We start from the raw sequence: 21,239 nt of genomic DNA, 5'->3' as shown, positions 1-21,239 counted from the left end.
TTGAGTTATTTTAACGCTGGGCTTTTAATAGCCCATACGGTCTAATTATTTCCCTCTTTATTCTGGCCAAGCCCAATAAATGGCCAGGTCATGTGATCCTTGGGCCTATAAAAACTGAACTTCTTCAACAGATCATATAATTCTCCAACAAACTTAATTGTTTCACGATTTTAGCCTTGGTCTTTGCAAATACTGCTATGTTTGGTTGTATACAATTGGTGCTTTAAAATTGAAATTGGAAAAAGTATTTTCATTCAACTGAACGCAGCATACTTATATTTCACATTATTGAAGATCGAAATCAATTCCATACAGCAAAACACCATCTAAAATAATGGACAACAAGGATACCTTTTAAGACATGCCTATTCATCTTCCAGGTCAGCCAATTCTAATTTATCTCTATTTGGTTATCATTAAAATTTATGCACAAATTATTTTGGGTTAATTTCTTATATTTGATTAACTGTATTTCCTTCATTATTTTATTTGGAATTTACTTACTGTGTAGATTGCTATATTAATGTACACACAGTACACATAGTTCTGGAACAATTTAGATTCTTGATACTTTCAGTATTTATCTACCAAACTATATAATTACAAATTAGTTGCAACAATGACAAGCATACTCCTTTAATGAACATCACCAAATAAGAGTTCACATATATTACAAACCTGAACCTTCCACAGTTTCACTCCACGATGCAAAGAATGTAAGTATACAATATCCATCTTTAAATTGTAATTAGAGCATGAATACACTGAAACTGCACTGAAAACTAGCTAGCCCAAAAAATAACCAAGTGATTTGTGTTTATATTATTATAAGCTTAAAGTTCATCGGTATGAGATGGTATTGGTGCTTGCTGATCTTCCACACTTTGCATGCATTTTTTAGAGGAGCTTAGTGTGTCTAACCAGACCTCATCTGCCACAACTGAGTCCGAGTCGTTGTTCCGATGCCATGACCAATGCGCATGAGTCTGGTTTAGAATCCTCAGCCTGCCATGTCCGAAGCTTGGCTCACGATAGAGTGAAATCGATGGACTAGGCTCCTCAAACCTTCACCCACATCATATGAAGCAATATTACAGTAATGAACATGGACTAACTTGTAACGTAATGCAGTCTAACTTAGCATGTGAAAATTCAAATTACAATATATATATACTAAATGCCACATATATTAATAAAATGTTGTAGTTTAGTGATACTTTCTCTGACAGTAAGAAAACCTTCAATAGATAGAATCCAACAACAAAGATTATTGTCGGTTAATTTTAAAAAATGATAGATTCCCTCTCTAATTTTATCTCAATCATTAATAGCCACATCAATAAAATTTTACTACTGACCTATTAAGTGTGAAAGGTCGGGATTGAAGTTTTATAAGAATATGTGAGTGCGTGTTTTTATTCACCAAAAAAACAAAATTAGAAGATTAAGTTTGCAAGTACTCACGCCAAGGCAAGCCCTTCTCTATTCCCTCCATCACCAATGGTCACATGTACTGGACCACATGGATCAGCCTTGTTGTCGTAAACCCTAGTCTGCTCCCAACAAGGAGAAAATAATATTAAAAAAAAAAAAAAACTTCAGTCAGAAAAGATATCGAAAATGTTTGCATCTGCATTATGATTTTTATTTTAAGAAAAGTAAATACTCACACGAGTACCCCAAACATCATCATGAAATGTGACCAATTGTATAATTTTTTTTACTTACGAATCTTTCATATGCGTGAACATGTCCTGTAAAGACAATGTCAACTCGTGCCTTGTACAACATTGCTTCCATAGCTTTCCTCATCCCCTCTCCTTCCCCTTTGTGAGCCAAATTTGAATTGTACCATGGCGCGTGAAGGAGCACCAGAAGCCAAGGTGTCTTCTTCCTATCAACTTTCGCCAAGTCAGCCTCTAGCCACTTGTACTGATCCGAGCTGGCATCAAAGTCCGTGTAAGATCCCAACATGACAATGTGGGTCCCGGCAACATCGAACGAGTAGTATAGGTTTGATGTGGACCCACTCTCCTGGAATGGCATTGGCCACCTGGCATTGTAGGCCTTGAAGCCATGAGGGTAGATGATTGGGAAGGTCTCTATTTCGTGGTTGCCTTCGGTCACCATCCACGGCCGAGCGCTCGCATATGGCTCCACAAGGCGCCCAAATGTGTCCCACAGTGGCTGATTTGTGTCCGCGTAAGATAGATCGCCGGGCAACAGAAGTACATCATAGTCCTTTGCACCAATATGTGCCAAGGTCGACGCAGTCCATTCGGTCTGTCCCAAATCCCCTATCGCAATTAATAGGAGATCACTCATGTGCACCAGAGAGAATTCGAGTTCATTTTATATACTAACAATAATTATTTTATTTTGAATTTTTAAAAAAATAATAATAAAAGAATTTAGCATAATTAATACAAGATTTAGTCCATTCGGTCTGTCCCAAATCCCCTATCACAATCGATACACATTACAGGAGATCACTCGTGTGTACAATAGAGGATTTGAGTTCATTTCATATACTAATGATCATTTTATTTTAATTTTTTTAAAAAAAAAAAACTTAATAATAACTTATCTACACAAGAATTTAGCATAATTAATGCAAAATAGGGGACACTGAATTGTGTGGATCAGTTGGAACATCAAAAGTCCAATTAAGTTCTAAGAATGTATATCGACCTTAACTTTCAATCTAAGATGACATATGAGCCTGTTATATATGCATTGAAGGCTTACAAGCTCTATAGTGAGCTTTGGATCGAAAATTTAGGTTTTTTTAATAACGTCTGTGAATTTTAGTCTTTTTTTTTTAAAAAAAAAAATTTGTCTAATTTACTGTATAATTTTGTAAATTTTTTGTTGGTCGTTTAATTTTCATAATTTGGAATTTAAGAGTGATGCTACGTAGGCCAATTGGACCCAGGCCTACATGCACATAAGATTTTTTTCAAATGAAAGGTTGGAGTTAGACTTGTAAAGTTGATTTACTTACTAGAAGTAATTGATTAAAGGAAAGCTTTTTTGGTAAGGATTAAAGAGAAAGTTAATAATGATGAAGCATAGTAAAGGAATCTAGCTCCTCTGTGTAGCCTTATGAGTAAAGTAACACATCAAAGTTAAAACACATTTGAGTCTACGCAATGGATGGCGTAAATGCGTCAATAATGTGGGAACTACTCACCGACAATGGCAAACTCAATTGGCAAGGTTGAAGGAGGTGTTCTGAAGCTAAACTCCGGGCCACCACCACCACCACCACACCTGTAGTAATACGTTGTGCTTGGTTCCAATGGTCCTATCTTGACGTGGTGGATGTTGTCGGAGCTGTAGAAGAAGTAATGGTACGACGTGTGCTCTCCGGTGGCTGATGCTTCGTATCTCCCGGACACCTTCCCGTATTCCACCACCGACGGCACGTGCTTATCGGAGGTCACCCATGACACCCTCATGTGATCTTTCCCTACCAATGATATATGGACCTATCATGAACAAAAAAATTAATTAAAGTTATGTTTGAAAACACTGAATCGATACCCTGAAATTGGAATTCAAAAAAATGCAACTTACAAGATAAACAATATGTAGTACTTAAGTTCATATCAATGCATGCTCAAGATAATAGTATGTGTGTGTGTGAGAGAGAGAGAGAGAAAGACCTGTTGTGGGTCAGAATCCGACCGCTGATGTGGAGAGAAGATAATAGGACGAGGAGGTTGGCGGGTATATTCTGGCGATGCAATTGATTGTACAAGGAAGAAGATGATAAGGAGGAGGATATGTGACCACCAACTAATTCCCATTGTTTTTCTTTTCCTTCTTGTTGTAATAAACCAACCTAGTATGTCCAAAAGAGTGTCCAAAATGGGAGATATATATATATATACAACGGGTTTTGGAATTTGAATTATTGTATTGTATAAAAATTGGATTGCAATGGCGTGAAGGAAGTCCTTTGGAATAAGTTGCTATGGATTTGCTTGCAGCAATCACCACATAAAAGTCCTTTGTATCTGCTTTTACCAATTCGTACCAAATTGGTCAATCTAATTCTGATTGAGAAGATATTTGTTAGGTTAATTAGAATGCAGATGCTTGTTGCATTTTTCTGTTTCTTCTTTTCTGAAGTTCTTTCAAAGATATTATAAAAGCAACTTATTTGTTTTTTTTCCCATTTGTGTCAAAAGTGTTACTCATGTATAATATCAATCAATGCCACAACTTGCTTTAACAAAAAGCATGTGTTGCAGGGTTGTCTTTTTAGTTACATGCAGGTGATCAATATATATATAATACGCAACTTCATATGTGACTCACTAGTGGCCCACTTTAATTTAGTCACTTCTGTATTAGGAATCATATAATCTACATAACCAATTCCATCTCATCACTATATGTTTTGTGTGTATATATATATATATATAATACGCAACTTCATATGTGACTCACTAGTGGCCCACTTTAATTTAGTCAATTCTGTATTAGAAATCATATAATCTACATAACCAATTCCATCTCATCACTATATGTTTTGAGTGTACACATGAGGGAGCTTCTTAACTTCTCCGAATTGAGAGAATTTATTTATTATTTATTATTATTATTATTTTTATTTTTGAGAGAGAGAGAGAGAGAGTGTGTGTGTGTCTGAGTCACATGCCTTGCTTGGAGTACGACAGCTTCAGGGAATCAGCATATCCAAGGAATGTACTCTTTTAGGGACCAAAGAAAAATGTGTGATGAAGAAGCATATATCTACCTTGTCCTTGTACCAGCTACACACCTTAATAGTCAACTTATACTGTGGATGTGTCATGTGTGCCTCCATTATTGGTATATTCACTTATTTTTTAAGCAGACTTGCCTGCCTCTGTGGTGGCAAACTCGAATCAAAACTCACCACCAACCCTCGAATCCATGACCAATATAAGCTTGAAGCTTCCTTCCATGCCTCCTTTTTATAAATATAAGCTTCCTTTCTAAATATCGAGACTTTTTCAAAGTAGCTTCCTTCCATGCCTCCTTTTTATAAAAAATCTCAAGTTAATTAGAAGAGGAGATTTAATAATTAAAAGAGGACGTAATTATGTGTAATTAAATTCTGATTCAAAAGTCAACTTTCCGAAAAAAAAAAAAAAAAAATCTCAAGTTCCATCCATGTCTCAATCTCATACAATTCCCAAGCATTTATATATTATATATAGAGACATATATATATATAAACTTCTAACGGTTCAAAAATTTAACAAGACGTGTATTTAATGCATTGTCCTCTTTTAAAATTACTGTAAAATTATTCATTTAAAGTAAATGATAGTCTGTTATAAAAAGTAAATTTTAAAAAAGTTGAGAATATTTAAAAAAATTAAATTATTATTATGCTTTGATTATTCAATTTTGAGACATGTAAAAAAAAAAAAAAAAAAAAGGACGTAATTATGTGTAATTAAATTCTGATTCAAAAGTCAACTTTCCGGAAAAAAAAAAAAATCTCAAGTTCCATCCATGTCTCAATCTCATACAATTCCCAAGCATTTATATATATATATAAATTTCTAACGGTTCAAAAATTTAACAAGACTTGTATTTAATGCATTGTTCTCTTTTAAAATTAATGTAAAATTATTCATTTAAAGTAAATGATAGTCTGTTATAAAAAGTAAATTTTAAAAAAGTTGAGAATATTTAAAAAAATTAAATTATTATTATGCTTTGATTATTCAATTTTGAGACATGTAAAAAAAAAAAAAAAAAAAAAACAGGAATTGGTATCATTTTACCAAAAAGGCAAAAACCACCGTACCTTCAATGGTGTCATGTTTGGCAGCACATGTGCTGCCAACTAATCTGTTTCTAGCTACCCCTTTGGTATCAACTCTTTTTTTTTCAAATTCGTATAATTTTCCCAATATTTATTCCATACGCAACCTCAAATGTGACCCCAAGTGGCCATTTATGTGATTTAGGAATCATATGTACGTGCGTGTGTGAGCTTCCTAATATCTCGGAGACCAGAGGGATTATTTTATTTTGCGAAAAATGAGATAAGTAAGTTACTTGTCCACAACAATTTCAAAACCAACTTGATAATTCCAAGTAAGGAATCAGCATATTCAAGAACTGTATTCCTTTGTAGATAAAACTGTGTGACATGTAATTTAAATCACTTTTATATCAAACTTTTTTTATATCTTTAATACTTTATTATTTGAATCATAAATCAATTATATCCCGTCATATAAATAAATGTACTTTATTTTAGTAAATAATATCACTATTTTATTTTAGTAAATTATATCACTGTGTGTCAATATATACTCTCATTAATCAGTATAAAATGAATATATCATGTGCTTCAATAATTAATTCAGTTATTCCAAGCAAACTTTTTCATGGGACGTCACAAAAACAAAACCTAAGGCAACAAGGTAATGGTTTCACTCTACGATTCTAGACAAATTAAACATCTTATTTAGTACCGCAATTAAGAATGTAGATTGTAATTGTCTCAACGGTGGGAGCAAACTCTATTTTCAACTTTTGGGTCGGTTGATTGTTATGCAGAATATATATCAATCACAACAAATTAAAATTTATTTATTTATTTATTTTTTTCCGGAGTGACTGGTGCTTATATTTAAAGAAATGAAAAGACATGAGCATGGTTGCCTATAATTTGGTGCAGTTCCACTAGGGCTGTTAGCATACGTACATTCTTAGATATGTGTTATCCTATACGGTGGGTGGGTGTGGGTGTGGGTGTGTGTGTGTGTGAGAGAGAGGGAGAGAGAGTCGTGTATTAAGATTTAAGAGAGCAATTTTTGTGTGTGTGTGTGTGTGAGAGAGAGAGAGAGAGAGAGAGAGAGAGAGAGAGAGTCATGTATTCTATTGAGAGCCAAAATTGGATCATGATGTCGAATGCACTTATAAGACACTCTTTAAGAGAATCCAAGTTTCCAGAGTAAGGGTTCTGACTCAATTAGATCAGATACAAATTTTTTTTTGTGAAACAAATATATTTTTGGGAGATAATTTTAATACTACTGATAAAATTAAAAAAAAAAAAATTGTAATTTCACCGAGAAAAGTCGTATATGAGTCTTCTAAAAATGCTCAAGAAGCCTTAGTTATTGAATTTAAATATATATAAAAAATAAGTGTATAAATTTCTTGTCTGTGTTTAAAAAATAAAAAAATTACTTCTAAGTTCTAACTACCTGCTTGGTAATATAATACGGAGTAGTACATTACAAGCAACAATTATTATTATTTTTTTGTTCTTTCCAAAGAGCAAGGACTATAGTATTTAATAGTTTATTATTAAGTGATATGTAAAACTAGTTGGACGAGTAAGGCGTGTGGGCTACACTTGCACATTAAAGGCCGAAAAGACGAGGTGGACTAAGACTAAGAGTCAACAATATTAAAATAAAAACCCAAAAAGAAGTTGGGTTAGGTTTGACCCCTACCGACCCCTCTTGAATGCCATCCGGGTTGAAGCCCAACAAACTCGGATCGGGCTTCAGCTTGGCCTTATTATTATTATTATTATTATTATTATTGTTTTTTTTTTTTTTTTTTTTTTTTTAATAATCTTACAGTATATGCAAAAGCCAAAATTATTAAATTTTTCATTTCAATGGGTCCCACATAAACCTATCTAAGAAATTTTTTTGAATATCATGTTAACAAATCTAATGCTATATTTGGAACATCGAATTTACTGATTAGATTTGAAATTTAAAAAAAAAAATAATTCAAACTTTATATTATATTATTATTATTATTTTTTAATTCTAGATTCAAATCATACTTCCAAAGACTTACATAAGAAAAGTAATTTTAATATCTTGAACATTTTGCACATTCCAAATTTTTAATAGGTAGATGAGTAATTAACTCACAAACACTTATAGTGAATTATCTAACTTAATAATTTTTAATTGACTATTTATAATAAATACAACTAAATGAAGAATTTTATTTTTTTATTTGTTATATAATTAACCAATTAAAATAATAAATTTAATAATTTACTGCAATTATTCGATACAAGCCATCATTTTCCAATACGGAATATGTTTAAAAGCATAATGAGAACAAAATCACGCATGGATTGTCTATTAAATCCGTGTGTACAGAGTTAAAAACCAATAGGTGGCCAAACAATAGCCGAATTGCAAGACCCAAAGTTATTCCCCAAAACTTGAACAATTTGCACTTCTATTCAGCTTTTTAATTCTCCTAAATTCCCACCCCCTCCTGAGATGTCTAACCATTAACACCTGGACCATCATAGTGCTGACACGTGTCAGTTGAAATCCATGAGACTGGTCTCCAACATTTAAAGTAGCCCGCAGGACCATCAAACTGAAAAATGATGCACATGCACGTGTTTATACTTCATACCAAGAATTTTAGTAACATTATATATTTGATACCTTTTTTTTTTTTTTTTTTTTCCGGAAAATGACTCATTTCAAGAGTCTCGGCCTGTCTTCTTTCTACATGACCATGGCCATCCGAGGGCTGTTTTTCTTGGCATTTGCGTATGCCTTTGCCGGAATTTTCGGTTTCGTTTTCTCGTCCGGTCGGCCACCAGCCAGCGAGATCCCGTTCGTCCCTCTCATAGAGGATCTTCAGTTTACTTCAGCTGCCCGACAGGTACATTTTTTATGCTTCTCTACATTTATTTATCACAAACTGTACAAGGGATTACCAGAAATTCATGTTAAAAGTAGTCTTTTGTGACAAGCTTTAATGTGTATCTTTCTCTATATACTAAATTTGCCCTCTTTCGAATTTCGCTATAGATAGGATTTGAATAGATTGGGACTGTAGTTTTATGTTTTTTGCATGTAAGTTTCTAAAATTTAAATTTTAAAAATAACGTCTGCAACTTTTAGGTCTTCGTTTATTTATTATTAGAGAAAATTCACTTTATCTATCGGATAGAATTGTATTCATACATGAACTTTTTTTATATAGACGAAAAGGTTAAAAAAACGTTTAATTCTAAATAAATTAATAAATTAAGCACTTATTTAATTAAGTACATTTGATAACGTAATTTGACTATTACTTAAAATGAAATAAAATTTTAAACGATATGATTATTACTTATTACTGAATGTTGCACATTGAAAATTTAATAAAATATTAAAAATATTTATTTTTTAATTATCACTTAATTAAACGTTTTCAGCTCTTAAAATATTCCGTTTATTGTTCAGCTTTATGAAATAGCAAAGAACAGTCATATAAGCCCAGTTGCCTTGAGTTTTATGAGTTCATATAAGTCAAACCCAAGTTGGGTTTGAAAGTGCGAAATAAAAATTAAAATTAGAAAAAAATCAATTTAAATTTTAAATTAAATATTCTATTATTTGAAATTCAATATGTCAATTTAATGCTCCACATTAAAACATTTACCGGACATTTTAAAAGGCTTATAGTTGTGTTTTGATTTGAATCCCTCACTAATTTATGATATTAACATGGTAAATACATTAATTGCTTGCGCTCCTAATATTCCACGACCGACAGATTACGAATATCTAAACCATATGGCATGTCCATAAAGCTCATTTGAAAAAGGAAAATTTGGAAACAAAAAAGGAAATGATGACCAAAATTGTAAAAAAAATTTAGAAAATAATGATAAATTGTAAATAACAAAATTTTAAGTCAAACTTTTTGATGTTTTTTTTTTTTATTTTACTTACCAAAATATATAATTTTTAAGTCAAAAGCTTTAATGCCAAAGCAATTGTAATTTGTAATACTAAAATATTTAAGATATATATATATATATATATATATATATATATATATATATGGTCCAAATTCCTAAGTAACACCTATGAAGTAAAGAGATCTATATGAATAATACTTAAGTCATACCCGCCATATTTGATTTGTAATTAAAGATGACATGTTTATTTATTATTGGTCCACATCCGTAAGTATTGTCCTACTTTCTCCATCCCAAAATAAGTGTTCTACTTTCCATTTTTGGCTGTCCCAAAATAAGTGTCATACATCAAAATCTAATACACTATTTTTTAAATATTCATAATATACCCTTTGTCTTGAAATTATAAAAGTAATTAAAACTTCTAAAAAAAAGCTATTGTGAACTTCACAATTCAAACAACTTTTGTGCCTTACTTATAAATTGTTACAAGGACATATTAAAATATATAATTTTTAAGTCAAAAGCTTTAATGCCAAAGCAATTGTAATTTGTAATACTAAAATATTTAAGATATATATATATATGGTCCAAATTCCTAAGTAACACCTATGAAGTAAAGAGATCTATATGAATAATACTTAAGTCATACCCACCATATTTGATTTGTAATTAAAGATGACATGTTCATTTATTATTGGTCCACATCCGTAAGTATTGTCTTACTTTCTCCATCCCAAAATAAGTGTTCTACTTTCCATTTTTGGCTGTCCCAAAATAAGTGTCATACATCAAAATCTAATACACTATTTCTTAAATATTCATAATATACCCTTTGTCTTGAAATTATAAAAGTAATTAAAACTTTTAAAAAAATGCTATTGTGAACTTCACAATTCAAACAACTTTTGTGCCTTACTTATAAATTGTTACAATCATAAAAATTAACGGTTTTAAAAAGTGATAAGAATGTCATACTCTATATATATACCTGTGAAGTAAAGAGATCTATATGAACGATACTTAGGTCACACTCACCATATTTGATTTGTAATTAAAGATGGCATGTTCATTTATTATTGGTTTACATTAGTAAGTATTGTTTTACTTTCTCCATCCCAAAATAAGTGTCTTACTTTCCTTTTTTGACTGTCCCAAAATAAGTGCCATACTTCAAAATCCAATACACTATTTTTTAAATATTCCTAATATACCCTTTGTCTTGAAATTATAAAAATAATTAAAACTTCTAAAAAACACTATTGTGGACCTCATAATTCAAATTTGAAAGTCCACCCCCATTAAGTGGTTGGGTGAAGACAAACAACTTTTGTACCATACTCATAAATTGCTACAAGGACATATTAGAAAATTCATCATATACTACTATAAAAAAAATCATAAAAATTAACTGTCTTGAAAAGGGATAAGAATGTCCTACTCACTAGTGAGAGTATATATTTTGGACAGCACTTTGCTTACTTATCTTTATTTATTACTTTTCTGATTTTGTAATTACAGACTATTTGTGTATTTATAATTGAACCACATCAACACTGGTAAGAATGTCCTACTCACTAGTGAGTATGCAAGTCTTATCTATATATTATGTTTGGAACAGGAGATATCATTCAATTCTCAAAATTTCAAATTTCAAATTTTAAATTTCAAAAGTAGAAAATTATTCTCAGATAATTATAAAAGAGTTTTTAGAAGTACTTTTTTTAAATGTGTTTTTAGAAGAAATCATTAACCAAACAAATTTTTATACAATTTTTTTTTTTTTTTTTCAGTTTTCAGAAATTTAAAAATTATTCTCGAAAAATTAAACGAAGCACACCCTAAATTGTTACCACTGTTTCTCCAAAAATTTACAGTATCCCATTGCTTCTACACAGAAATTACACTAAAAATGCATAACAAGAATTCAAGAAACTGAGGTAACGGTCTAGTGAAATTAAATGATAAAATGGGATAAAAACAAGGATTATTAGATTTTGAAGGCATAATTAATAATTTATTTTTGCAATGTCTAATAACAAAAATAACAATAAATTAGTATCATAAATACGAAGTTTAAAAAAATTGAGAGTGACAGCTTTAATTTTCCTATACAAATCCATCATTAATAATACTAATAAATTAACAACAAATTTATGAAATAGGCGCGAGGTATTTAAAAGCTTGGTCAGTATGAGTCGTATTCACACCTGGAAGAAGCCAAAATAAAAGTAAAAATTCGGTTATTAATAGCGGCGAAACCGTAACGATATGAACACCGTCACTAAACCTAGAAACCAAATAGGGACACGAGATTTGTCCAGGGAAAATTAGCAACTCAAAACCCCATGACATATGAATGTAACTGATAACAACAAATAAATACAGTAACTTATATATATATATATATATTTGCAAACCCATCCAATGAAAAGAGTATCTAATCTACACTCCACCACCTCTTTCAAAATCTGGTACTCTGTCATCATCATTGCACATGTAGCAGTAGTTTTCATTAGACAGTACTCTTTGTTTCACTCCATCTCTCTCCGCCGTGGCAATATTCGCCAGAAATATCGATTTTGTGGTGGTCGCTTTCATCCATGAAAACAGTTCACTCTATCCCTATGATGCAACCCACTTAAAAACTCGGGCGAAGCCATGCAAATTTATTAGGGGATATATAAAATTAAATATTTAAAAATAAAAATAACATAATTACAAGATATTTCTTTAAGTGCATTTTTAAAGTACGTTTTTAGAACGTTTCTATAAAATATATGAAAGGAAAAAATTGGAGAGAGAGAACATTGATGATCGATCAATGAGATTGTCAAATATCACCCATTCATTTATTTATTTATTTATTTTTTTTTTTTTTTGGGCAATAAACATACTCATAAATAAATAAAGTACTAATATGTTATATTTGATGGTAGGGGATATGCAATTGAACTTGATGCGAAATTTAATGATTGTGACATACATTTAGGAAAATATTTTTATTCTTTTAGAAAGGTTCTTTATTGGAGTCTATTTATTGGGGTAACTACGATTTTGTAATGAATAAAATTTTTCTCTAGCTGATAATGTTTAGTGAGCATCTAACCCTGGTAATTATTACTATACAATTCAACTTTACCTTTTAACTGAAATTAAAATATTTTTTTTTGCTTTTTTCTGCATCGGAAAAGAAATCGTTCTAACTCTTATAATTTTTTTTTCCATATATTATCTATTCTTCTTCGGCCTCAAATCTTGTTAAAATCTAAAGGATTGTTAGTATGAAATAGAAATATTCACAAATTTACCTTTTGAACGAAATAAGAATTTTTTTTTTTAATTGTTCTTCTTCTGCATTGTTTTCCTTGGTTTCTTCTTTTTAAAGGTTTTTGTTCTTTCTTTTGGGAGTATTCAAATTTCAACTAAGTGACTTGATGAGTGACTCATTAAGTGAAGGTCAAATCCATTAAATAATATACATGTTATATATAAAAGTTATATGTATGTATTAGAATCTATAAATATGAATTTAAATTAACAGTGGTTTAATTTTTTCATATAAAGTAGCCATTAATAATGATAAATTAATACCATCATTAGACATTTGAGGAAAATTTGGGAATTGGGGCATAGGTTGAAGGTATATCCTAAAAAGACAACTAATAATTTATTTTTGTACCCTTTAATAACCTATAAATAAGAATAAATTAGTATATGGGAAGTTTTAAAAAAATCGAAGGGCCAGGTTTAATTTTTCCATATAAAGTCCGCATTAATAATAATAAATTAATACCATTATTAGACAATTGAGAAAATTTTGGGAATTGGCGCATAGATTGAAGGTATATCCAAGTGTATGCCAACCTGTGTCGGCAGTCGTATTCACACCTGGAAGAAGCCAAACTTGAAGTAAAAGTGTTGGTTATTAATAGCGGCCAAACCTCAACGTTGTGAACACCGTCACTGAAACTAGAAACAAAATAGGCGCTTTTGTATTCTGGGAATGTACTGGTACACGCGTCGGAACAACAGTGACACGACATTTGTCTGAGGAAAATTAACAACTTACAGGCCTATGACATATGAATGCAACTGACAACAACAAAATCAATACAGCAAATTATATATATATAGATATATATATATATGTATGTATGTATGTATGTATATATATGTATATTTGCAAACCCATCCAATGAAAAGAATATCTAATCTACACTCACCCACCTCTTTGAAAATCTGGTACTTTCATCATCATTTCACATGTAGCAGTAGTTTTCATTAGGGCTCACATATTTAATTTGTTCCACTCCTCAATTATTATTTTCTTTTTTCATGCATTGAGATCCACTTGTTGATTACTACACAATCTCTCTCTCTATCTCCGCCGTTGCCATGGCTGTTCACCGCTTGTTTCTGGCCTCGGCATTCGCCGGAATATTCTTCTGCTGCGTTCTTTCCTATGACCGCCCTCCCCCACGCAAATCCCACTTTATTCCCCGCCATCAATATCTCGATTCTGGTTATTCTGCAGAACAGGTACCATATTTTCCGCCCCTAAAAATGCTACAATGTCTGATTATTTTTTTGTTAAACTGTTTATCTCAACACAGTTTTCTGTTTTCAATTTTTTTAAAACTATTTTAAGACAACAAATTTTCTTTTGTAATTCTCTGAAAATGATTTTTTTTGTGTTTTCTGAGTACTCATATATATATATATATATATTCTTTTTCTTGGTAGTTGCAATCATACAGTAGCATATTTTATACTCCTATATTATTGGAACACAAATGATAATGTTTTCTGCAACTATTGCACTCAATTGATAATGCAATCACTCATCTATGAAATTGAAAGGTATATATATTTGAGACACATGCAGATGTGTTTATAATAATTAAACTGAGACATTTGTCATTCATATAAGTTGAAATTATGGAAAGTTTGTTCCACCTTTTGTCTCCACAAGTTGTTCCCTATAGCAAGCAACCAAGTTTGTTTAATTGGATTACCAAAAGAACTTTTTGACTCAAGCCCATTTTTATTTATTACTATTCCCTTTGTTTATCACTTTTTGGTAGGTGAGAAACCAAATTTATGCATCTAATTAAGAGGCCTGAATTGATGTCAACATCATCTATTGAATTTTGTTTTTATCAAATTAACTGATCTCTAAAAACATTAAAATTGGTCCCAAATCCATATTTGGGTGTCAATTTAATCCATTAATTCCTACCCTTGGTAACAACAGTAACCAATTCATCACATTCAGGTACACATATCTCTGGTTGGCAGTGACAAGATGAGGATATCATGGATTACAGATGGTGATACTCCGGCGACAGTACGCTACGGTACCTCATCGGGAAAATATGATTTTTCAGCAACTGGGACTACATCTTCATATAAATATCTAATGTATGAGTCTGGGAATATAAATGAAGCGGTCATCGGTCCATTGACACCGAATACAGTCTATTACTACCAATGTGGCTCAGATTCTGCTCGCGAACTCAGCTTCAAAACCCCACCAGCTCAATTCCCAATCAAATTCGCCATCTCAGGTACATTGTCAATTTTCGTGTTGAAGCATCACATTTATTTCGTATCAATGTCATATTGTGCTAACACATGTATATGTATATATATATACAGGTGATCTTGGACAGACTGGGTGGACCAACTCAACCCTTGACCACATAGCAAAATCTAACTATGATGTGTTTATACTTCCTGGGGACTTGTCATATGCTGATTTTATTCAGCCACAATGGGATTCATTTGGTCGTCTGGTTGAGCCGTTGGCCAGCCAAAGGCCTTGGATGGTGACACAAGGCAACCACGAGATTGAGAAAATCCCATTAGTCCATTCCCAACCCTTCACTTCTTACAACAAAAGATGGCTCATGCCATTTCAGGAGAGTGGTTCCGACTCCAACCTCTACTATTCCTTTGAAGTTGCCGGTGTTCATGTCATCATGTTGGGGTCCTACACTGATTTTGACCCCAGCTCGGGGCAGTACCAGTGGCTTCAAGCTGACTTGGGGAAGGTTGATAGGAAGAGAACACCGTGGCTAGTGGTGATTGTTCATGCACCGTGGTACAATTCTAATACGGCTCATCAAGGGGAGCACGAATCAGATGACATGAAGGCAGCTATGGAAGGGCTGCTCTATGGAGCTCGCGTTGATGTTGTTTTTGCTGGCCATGTCCATGCCTACGAACGCTTTGTAAGCTTCCTTTCGTTTCTTTGCATCACTAAATATGTTTCTCAATCTGAATTGAGACATAGCATGTTTAGTGAAAACATTTCTTCCTATAGTTGAAAAACTAGGTAAAAAATGGATCGGTTCATATTTGATTAGGGGAAGAGGATCCCTTCATGTGCGGAGGGGATCTGTGCTTTGTCTGTGCACCAAGACAGCGTAGTAGACACGGAGCTCAATGTTGGCCCGTGCAGACCGTTTTGGTACACAACACAGGCACAGGATCCCTCTCCGCATAGGAGGTTGATTAAAATGCACCTCTAAATATTTGCTTGATCTTAACTTCTGTCAATATCTCTCTGATCATTTCAGACGCGGGTTTACAAAGAGAAAACTGACAACTGCGGTCCTGTGTACATCACTATTGGGGATGGTGGCAACCGTGAAGGCCTTGCCAACAAGTAAGTTGGTTTTCTACACAAGCTTATAATCATGGAACTGCTTTTTATTACAACTACATTTGACCTTTGCTGGTGCCAATCCATCCATTACCCAGTTTAAAACGCATAAAAACACTACCTTAATACTAACACTGCATCCAGAACTGGATTGCCTGATTGATTGTTCGCTCATTTTAGGTCGGTATCACTTGCTTAAAAATTAATAAAGTTTATGAAATCCTGCACTTACAGGTATATAGACCCACAACCGAACATATCTGTCTTCAGGGAGGCAAGCTTTGGGCATGGCCAACTTGAAGTGGTGAATGCAACCCATGCACAGTGGACATGGCATAGGAACGACGATGATATCCCGGTAGTGGCCGACTCTGTTTGGTTAAGAAGTCTGGTAACTGATCCAGCTTGCAAGGTGTAAAATGTAATCTAAAGTGTTTGTTTATGTGAAACACAGTTTCAGGAAAGAGTTTATTTTTTAGAATACATTTTGATTCAGTTCAATTTTACAAAAAAATTAAAATAAAAAATAGTCCAATGGTTGAGAGATTAGTTTGTTGATGACCACATCAATACGAACTAATTATATGAAATGGTATCTGATTCCAGATTATGATACTAATAATAATAATAATGGCCCAAAAAAATAATCTTATTTGAACAATTCATTAAATCCATGAAGAAGATGGACACATGATTATACGGATCTACAGCGTTTCTCAGACACAGCTCAAAAAAATAAAAATTTGCAGAATTAGATAACCACTACCGAGATACCAATCCCAAAAATCCAACAATCAAGATGCGAGGTTAGAATTCAATTTGTTAACAGTAGAACTCTCTCTCTCTCACACACATTCAATGTGTGCAGTGCGTGCGTGCGCAATAATACATCCTAGAAAAAGAAATATTTACAGACTCCATCTTTTGGCTAAAAGCCTAAAACCTACAGATCTACAGACCTCATCTCTTGGCTACAGAACTCAGACCTTTCTATATATTATACACACTTATATATATATTATATCAAATCAAACTGCACAGGTAAGCCGGAGGTAACAAGAGAATCGATTGTTCCCAAGTATACTTTTCATATATAAAAGAATGATGACATTAAAATTTTCACTCTATACATATATACATCATGTACACAGTGGGGTTTATGTACAATCATATTCCCTTTTCTTCTTCATTTTTCCTCTTCTTTTTTTTTTTTTTTTTTCGGGTTGTGGGGGATGGGTATTGCCTATTAGGGTAGACTGTAGAGACCACTTCCTACTAGAGAATTCAGGAGATCCAAGTCTTCTAGTGAAATCAACTGATGTGACTAGCCTCTCACATTTTCTTTGGAGCGATGAATATAAACCAGCACCCTCCAAGCAAAAAACAATCATATAATCGCACGATTTTTCTGACCTAAATGAGACTACTTTGATGCAAAAGATGCACTGAACCCCAGCCTTGCTCTTTTCCCTTTTCAATTGTAGACTTCAAAACTTGTAAGAACTCCTCTGCCTCTTCTTTGCATGTAAATTCCAAGGTGGTCTGAAAAAGTGGGAGCGGAGTAGGAGAATTGTTCCACCTCTTTCCTTTTGTCCCACCACCTCTTTTTAGATGCTGCTGATTCTGTCTCAATAATGTATCCGAATTGCTCCCAACAATGTGTACAGCTCCTTCAGCATTATCAGCGTGGATTACACTATCCAGTCCAATCTCTGCTTCTATCATCCACTCCGGATCAGCAGGAACACCTCGAAACTCAGGCTTACCCAGATCCACTAAACAGGAGCAGCTAACAATCAAGATAAGTCTCTCGGTGATGATAACAAATCGACCACCCTGTTTAAGGGTTTTGCACATGACTAACGCCTCATCTTCCAACTTCAAGCCATCATCAGCCTCCACAAGAACAGATGTTCCAACTGCTTCTTCCCAAGAGTAAGGCTTCAGAGGATGTACTCGACTCAGAGGTCTTGGGAGACGGACCCTATAACGCTGGGTTGCCATCTGGTGGAGCTTACTTCGGTTTTTGATACTCTGTGCAGTTTTCCCAGTGACCTCAAGGATACTGGCTGCTGGTCTTGCCACAAGTCCTGTTAATCCTAGGGCTATACCTGCAGCAGACAAAACGTAAAAAAACCATTCAAAAGCAAAGAAACACCTACTGCATCGTGTACAGTAATACCTGAGAGGACTCCTGGAAGGCCATGTTTCTCAGCTCCTTTAATTGGTGATTGGAGTAGACCAGTTAATCCCTGGTATAAACGGAGGTACAAAATTGAAACATATATTCAAATTTCTGAAAGTATAATGCTTATAGTTGATATTTGCCTCCTATAGAGAATAGGGTTGATATTTGCCTCCTATAGAGAATAGGCATACTCTGCTATGATTTAAGATTTTTGTCCACAGGCATGACGATTTATGAGAGACTTAATGACCCATGAAACTGATCATTGGATAAATAATATCAGATAGAACTTAGAAGATTCAATTCATATCTGTCTTGTTCAGGTAATGTATGTGCAACTAATTTCTCTAATAACCAATGATCTGGCTAGTGCATTTGTAAAAAACAGAGTGTTGGATAATTTAGTAGAGGGAGGCCTGGAATTCAAGACTCCTTGGGGCATTTATGAAACAGGCCTGGACGGTGACCAGCCAATATAGGTTGTAGTTGAAAAAAAATAAAGGAAACCACTTCGATAAGAATTAGTGTATAGAAAGATTAAACACCTCAAAGAATTCATTTACGACGCCTTTGCTATGTGAAGATAGAACCTTCTTTTGCTGTTCCATTTTTGCAACAGCCTGGTCATCAAATGTAAATGCAACAATTCCCTACAAGTTGAAAATGCTCTTAGTATCATCAAGAATAAAAAAACTGACACACTGAACCATTCGAGGTCATATAATGTGGAATCACCTTATGAGCAGCTTTGCTGAATTGAGTCGCAGCATCACTTAGGGCATAGACTGTGTTACTAAGAAGACTAGTCGTGCCTTGTGCCATGCCCGTAACAATTCCAGCAGGGCTCTGCGAAATAAGAGCTACTTTCAGTATTCAGATTGAAGAAGCATGTATTGAGATAACATAACACACCTGCAAAATACTCCTGGCAGGAACTGACAAGAAATCTTTGATACCGAGACCCACACTTCTAGCAAATCCCATGGGGTTGCCTATAACACCAGCAGAACCAAACACCTGCACAATAAAGAATTACAAGATAAAGTGTAAAGAGTGTAAAAAAATTACTCTCTCCGTCCCAAAATAAATGTCCCTTTTTGGGAATCTAACTCTTTAAGAGGATGAGTTTTAGTATTTTTTAATATATTGGTACTGAATGAATTACCAAGGGTCGACAGAGATGTGATGGTTTACTTTTTATAAGTTCAATGCAAGAAGGTTAAATTGGTATTGTTACAAAAAATAGTACTTTGACTTTTCAATTGGGACATTTATTTTGGGACAGCAAAAATGGAAGGTGGACATTTATTTTGGGATGAAGGGAATAACATTTACACTATTGCAATGAACTTGGTAATACTGTTGCCAAGTGAAAAACTACAACAATTAGCTCCAAGTAACAATTACAATAAGTGGATCAACTGCTGGAGTTCATCACATGGGAAGCTTAGTGACAAACATTTATCCAGAAACAGATGCCTAGAAAATGGTAGCCTAAGATAACGTCATGTGGAATAGCATTTCTGACAGTAAACTTTTCCACTGATTATGTATGTGTTCTTTTCTACCTCCCTCTTGGACATATCTATTGGGACATATCTATTCGGTACTTGTATGAAAGTAGGGGTAGCCAAGAAGAATAATTATTTGCTTGCCTAATTGTCAGAGCTCTGTTTTCTCAATGGAGAATTATATGAGGAAAAGATTACTAGTTCAAGAAAAACGCCATAAAGCTCGACAATCTTAAAACATATACTAACATTGAACTTGGGGGAAAATTTATTTAGTCTTTAGTTTGTTTAGGGAAAAATTACAACATTATGTCTATTCTTTTTCCATTTCCAGAAAATAATCGCTGCTTATTACCATTATTGTTCTTTTTTCATTTAAACAAATAAATTAAGTTCAATATGGGTTGAATGAAGCTCATATTCTTGTACTCCATAACCAATTATTTCGTGTACCAGATCTACTGAGCTTCAAAATAAAATAATGATTATTTGGAAGTTCAAATCCATAAATCTTAAACAACATGGATGGCAAAATAATTCAGTTAACAGAACTTGGACACAAAATGATGAGTAAGTTCAATTGATACGCGTGTCAAGCATTCACTGAAATTACAGCCAGGCAAAGAGTGGCAAAAATGACTGCTAACAGCCTAACACTCCCTTGTATATTTGAATGCACTATATTGCTCTAACTTATGAACAGTGTCACCTGAGAACCTAATATGTCATGGGCAATGAAACTAAAATAACGAAGAATGCAAAACCACTGGGATAAACTAAACCACAAGATTATAATCATAAGTCTACCTTGTACATCTCATGAAGAAGTTGGCGAGTGTAATGCCTGACAAGGATTTCTTGAATGGATTCCCAGCTAGCCATATGATGGGCAATGGTCAGTTGATTGAGATAAATTTGAGCTCCCTCAACATCAGCAAGGGCCATAAGGCCTCTCTGCAATAATTTAAGGTTATAAAACCAGGACAAATATATATATATATACAGAAATCAGTAGCTATATGAGGTTAAACAGAAGTACTGCTATCGAAGGAAATCCTTTGTATGATCAGCAATAAATCATGTAATATAGCACTTAATGCTGAAACTGAGGGTTTTAAATGGTTGAAGTTGTTCACAGAGAAATGCAACCAAAAATTCTTAAATATT

The 21,239-nt window shown here is 33.3% G+C and overlaps 3 protein-coding genes across 4 annotated transcripts in view; 1 reads left to right on the top strand and 2 right to left on the bottom strand.

The window, feature by feature from the left end:
* Positions 1–668: 668 nt before the first annotated feature.
* LOC132312916 (purple acid phosphatase 22-like) lies at positions 669–4,152 on the bottom strand. The gene is made up of 5 exons (XM_059811479.1): positions 3,669–4,152; positions 3,194–3,491; positions 1,729–2,297; positions 1,465–1,553; positions 669–1,065 (listed from the first exon to the last, which is right to left on the bottom strand). Exons 1-5 carry the CDS (start codon positions 3,810–3,812, stop codon positions 834–836), a joined length of 1,332 nt encoding a protein of 443 aa, XP_059667462.1. The 5' UTR covers positions 3,813–4,152; the 3' UTR covers positions 669–833.
* Positions 4,153–8,470: 4,318 nt separating this feature from the next.
* LOC132312915 (probable purple acid phosphatase 20) lies at positions 8,471–16,854 on the top strand. Of its 2 annotated transcripts, none has more exons than XM_059811477.1 (5): positions 8,471–8,673; positions 14,982–15,273; positions 15,365–15,939; positions 16,288–16,376; positions 16,608–16,854. In XM_059811477.1, exons 1-5 carry the CDS (start codon positions 8,479–8,481, stop codon positions 16,789–16,791), a joined length of 1,335 nt encoding a protein of 444 aa, XP_059667460.1. In that variant the 5' UTR covers positions 8,471–8,478; the 3' UTR covers positions 16,792–16,854. The 2 variants fall into 2 exon arrangements, with proteins under 2 accessions (XP_059667460.1, XP_059667461.1); XM_059811478.1 differs by lacking the exon at positions 8,471–8,673 and adding an exon at positions 13,892–14,245.
* A 717-nt stretch (positions 16,855–17,571) lies between these two features.
* Positions 17,572–21,239, bottom strand: part of LOC132312914 (uncharacterized) — a 65,195-nt gene continuing 61,527 nt past the window's right edge. Inside the window, exons 43-48 of the mRNA XM_059811476.1 lie at positions 20,880–21,026; positions 19,474–19,578; positions 19,297–19,407; positions 19,107–19,211; positions 18,556–18,625; positions 17,572–18,484 (exon numbers count right to left, since the gene is read on the bottom strand). Coding sequence (XP_059667459.1) covers positions 17,787–18,484; positions 18,556–18,625; positions 19,107–19,211; positions 19,297–19,407; positions 19,474–19,578; positions 20,880–21,026 — 1,236 coding nt within the window. The 3' untranslated portion in view covers positions 17,572–17,786. The remainder of the gene's footprint in view (positions 18,485–18,555; positions 18,626–19,106; positions 19,212–19,296; positions 19,408–19,473; positions 19,579–20,879; positions 21,027–21,239) is intronic.

This window comes from Cornus florida, unplaced genomic scaffold (assembly GCF_030987335.1).
Source record: "Cornus florida cultivar Cherokee Brave unplaced genomic scaffold, ASM3098733v1 CherokeeBrave_3.0.0_Hap2_Chr06, whole genome shotgun sequence".
In the NCBI taxonomy this organism is placed as follows: Eukaryota; Viridiplantae; Streptophyta; class Magnoliopsida; order Cornales; family Cornaceae; genus Cornus; species Cornus florida.
This window is presented reverse-complemented; position numbering and strand designations above follow the sequence as displayed.

Excerpts from the sequence above, each read along its gene's own strand:
- LOC132312916 (XM_059811479.1), bottom strand. The coding sequence starts at position 3,812 with ATGGGAATTAGTTGGTGGTCACATATCCTCCTCCTTATCATCTTCTTC. Across the intron at positions 3,492-3,668 it reads CGGATTCTGACCCACAACAG|GTCCATATATCATTGGTAGG; the intron begins GTCTTTCTCTCT and ends TGTTCATGATAG. Across the intron at positions 2,298-3,193 it reads AATTGAGTTTGCCATTGTCG|GGGATTTGGGACAGACCGAA; the intron begins GTGAGTAGTTCC and ends TAATTGCGATAG.
- LOC132312915 (XM_059811477.1), top strand. The coding sequence starts at position 8,479 with ATGACTCATTTCAAGAGTCTCGGCCTGTCTTCTTTCTACATGACCATG. Across the intron at positions 15,274-15,364 it reads AATCAAATTCGCCATCTCAG|GTGATCTTGGACAGACTGGG; the intron begins GTACATTGTCAA and ends ATATATATACAG. Across the intron at positions 15,940-16,287 it reads TCCATGCCTACGAACGCTTT|ACGCGGGTTTACAAAGAGAA; the intron begins GTAAGCTTCCTT and ends TGATCATTTCAG.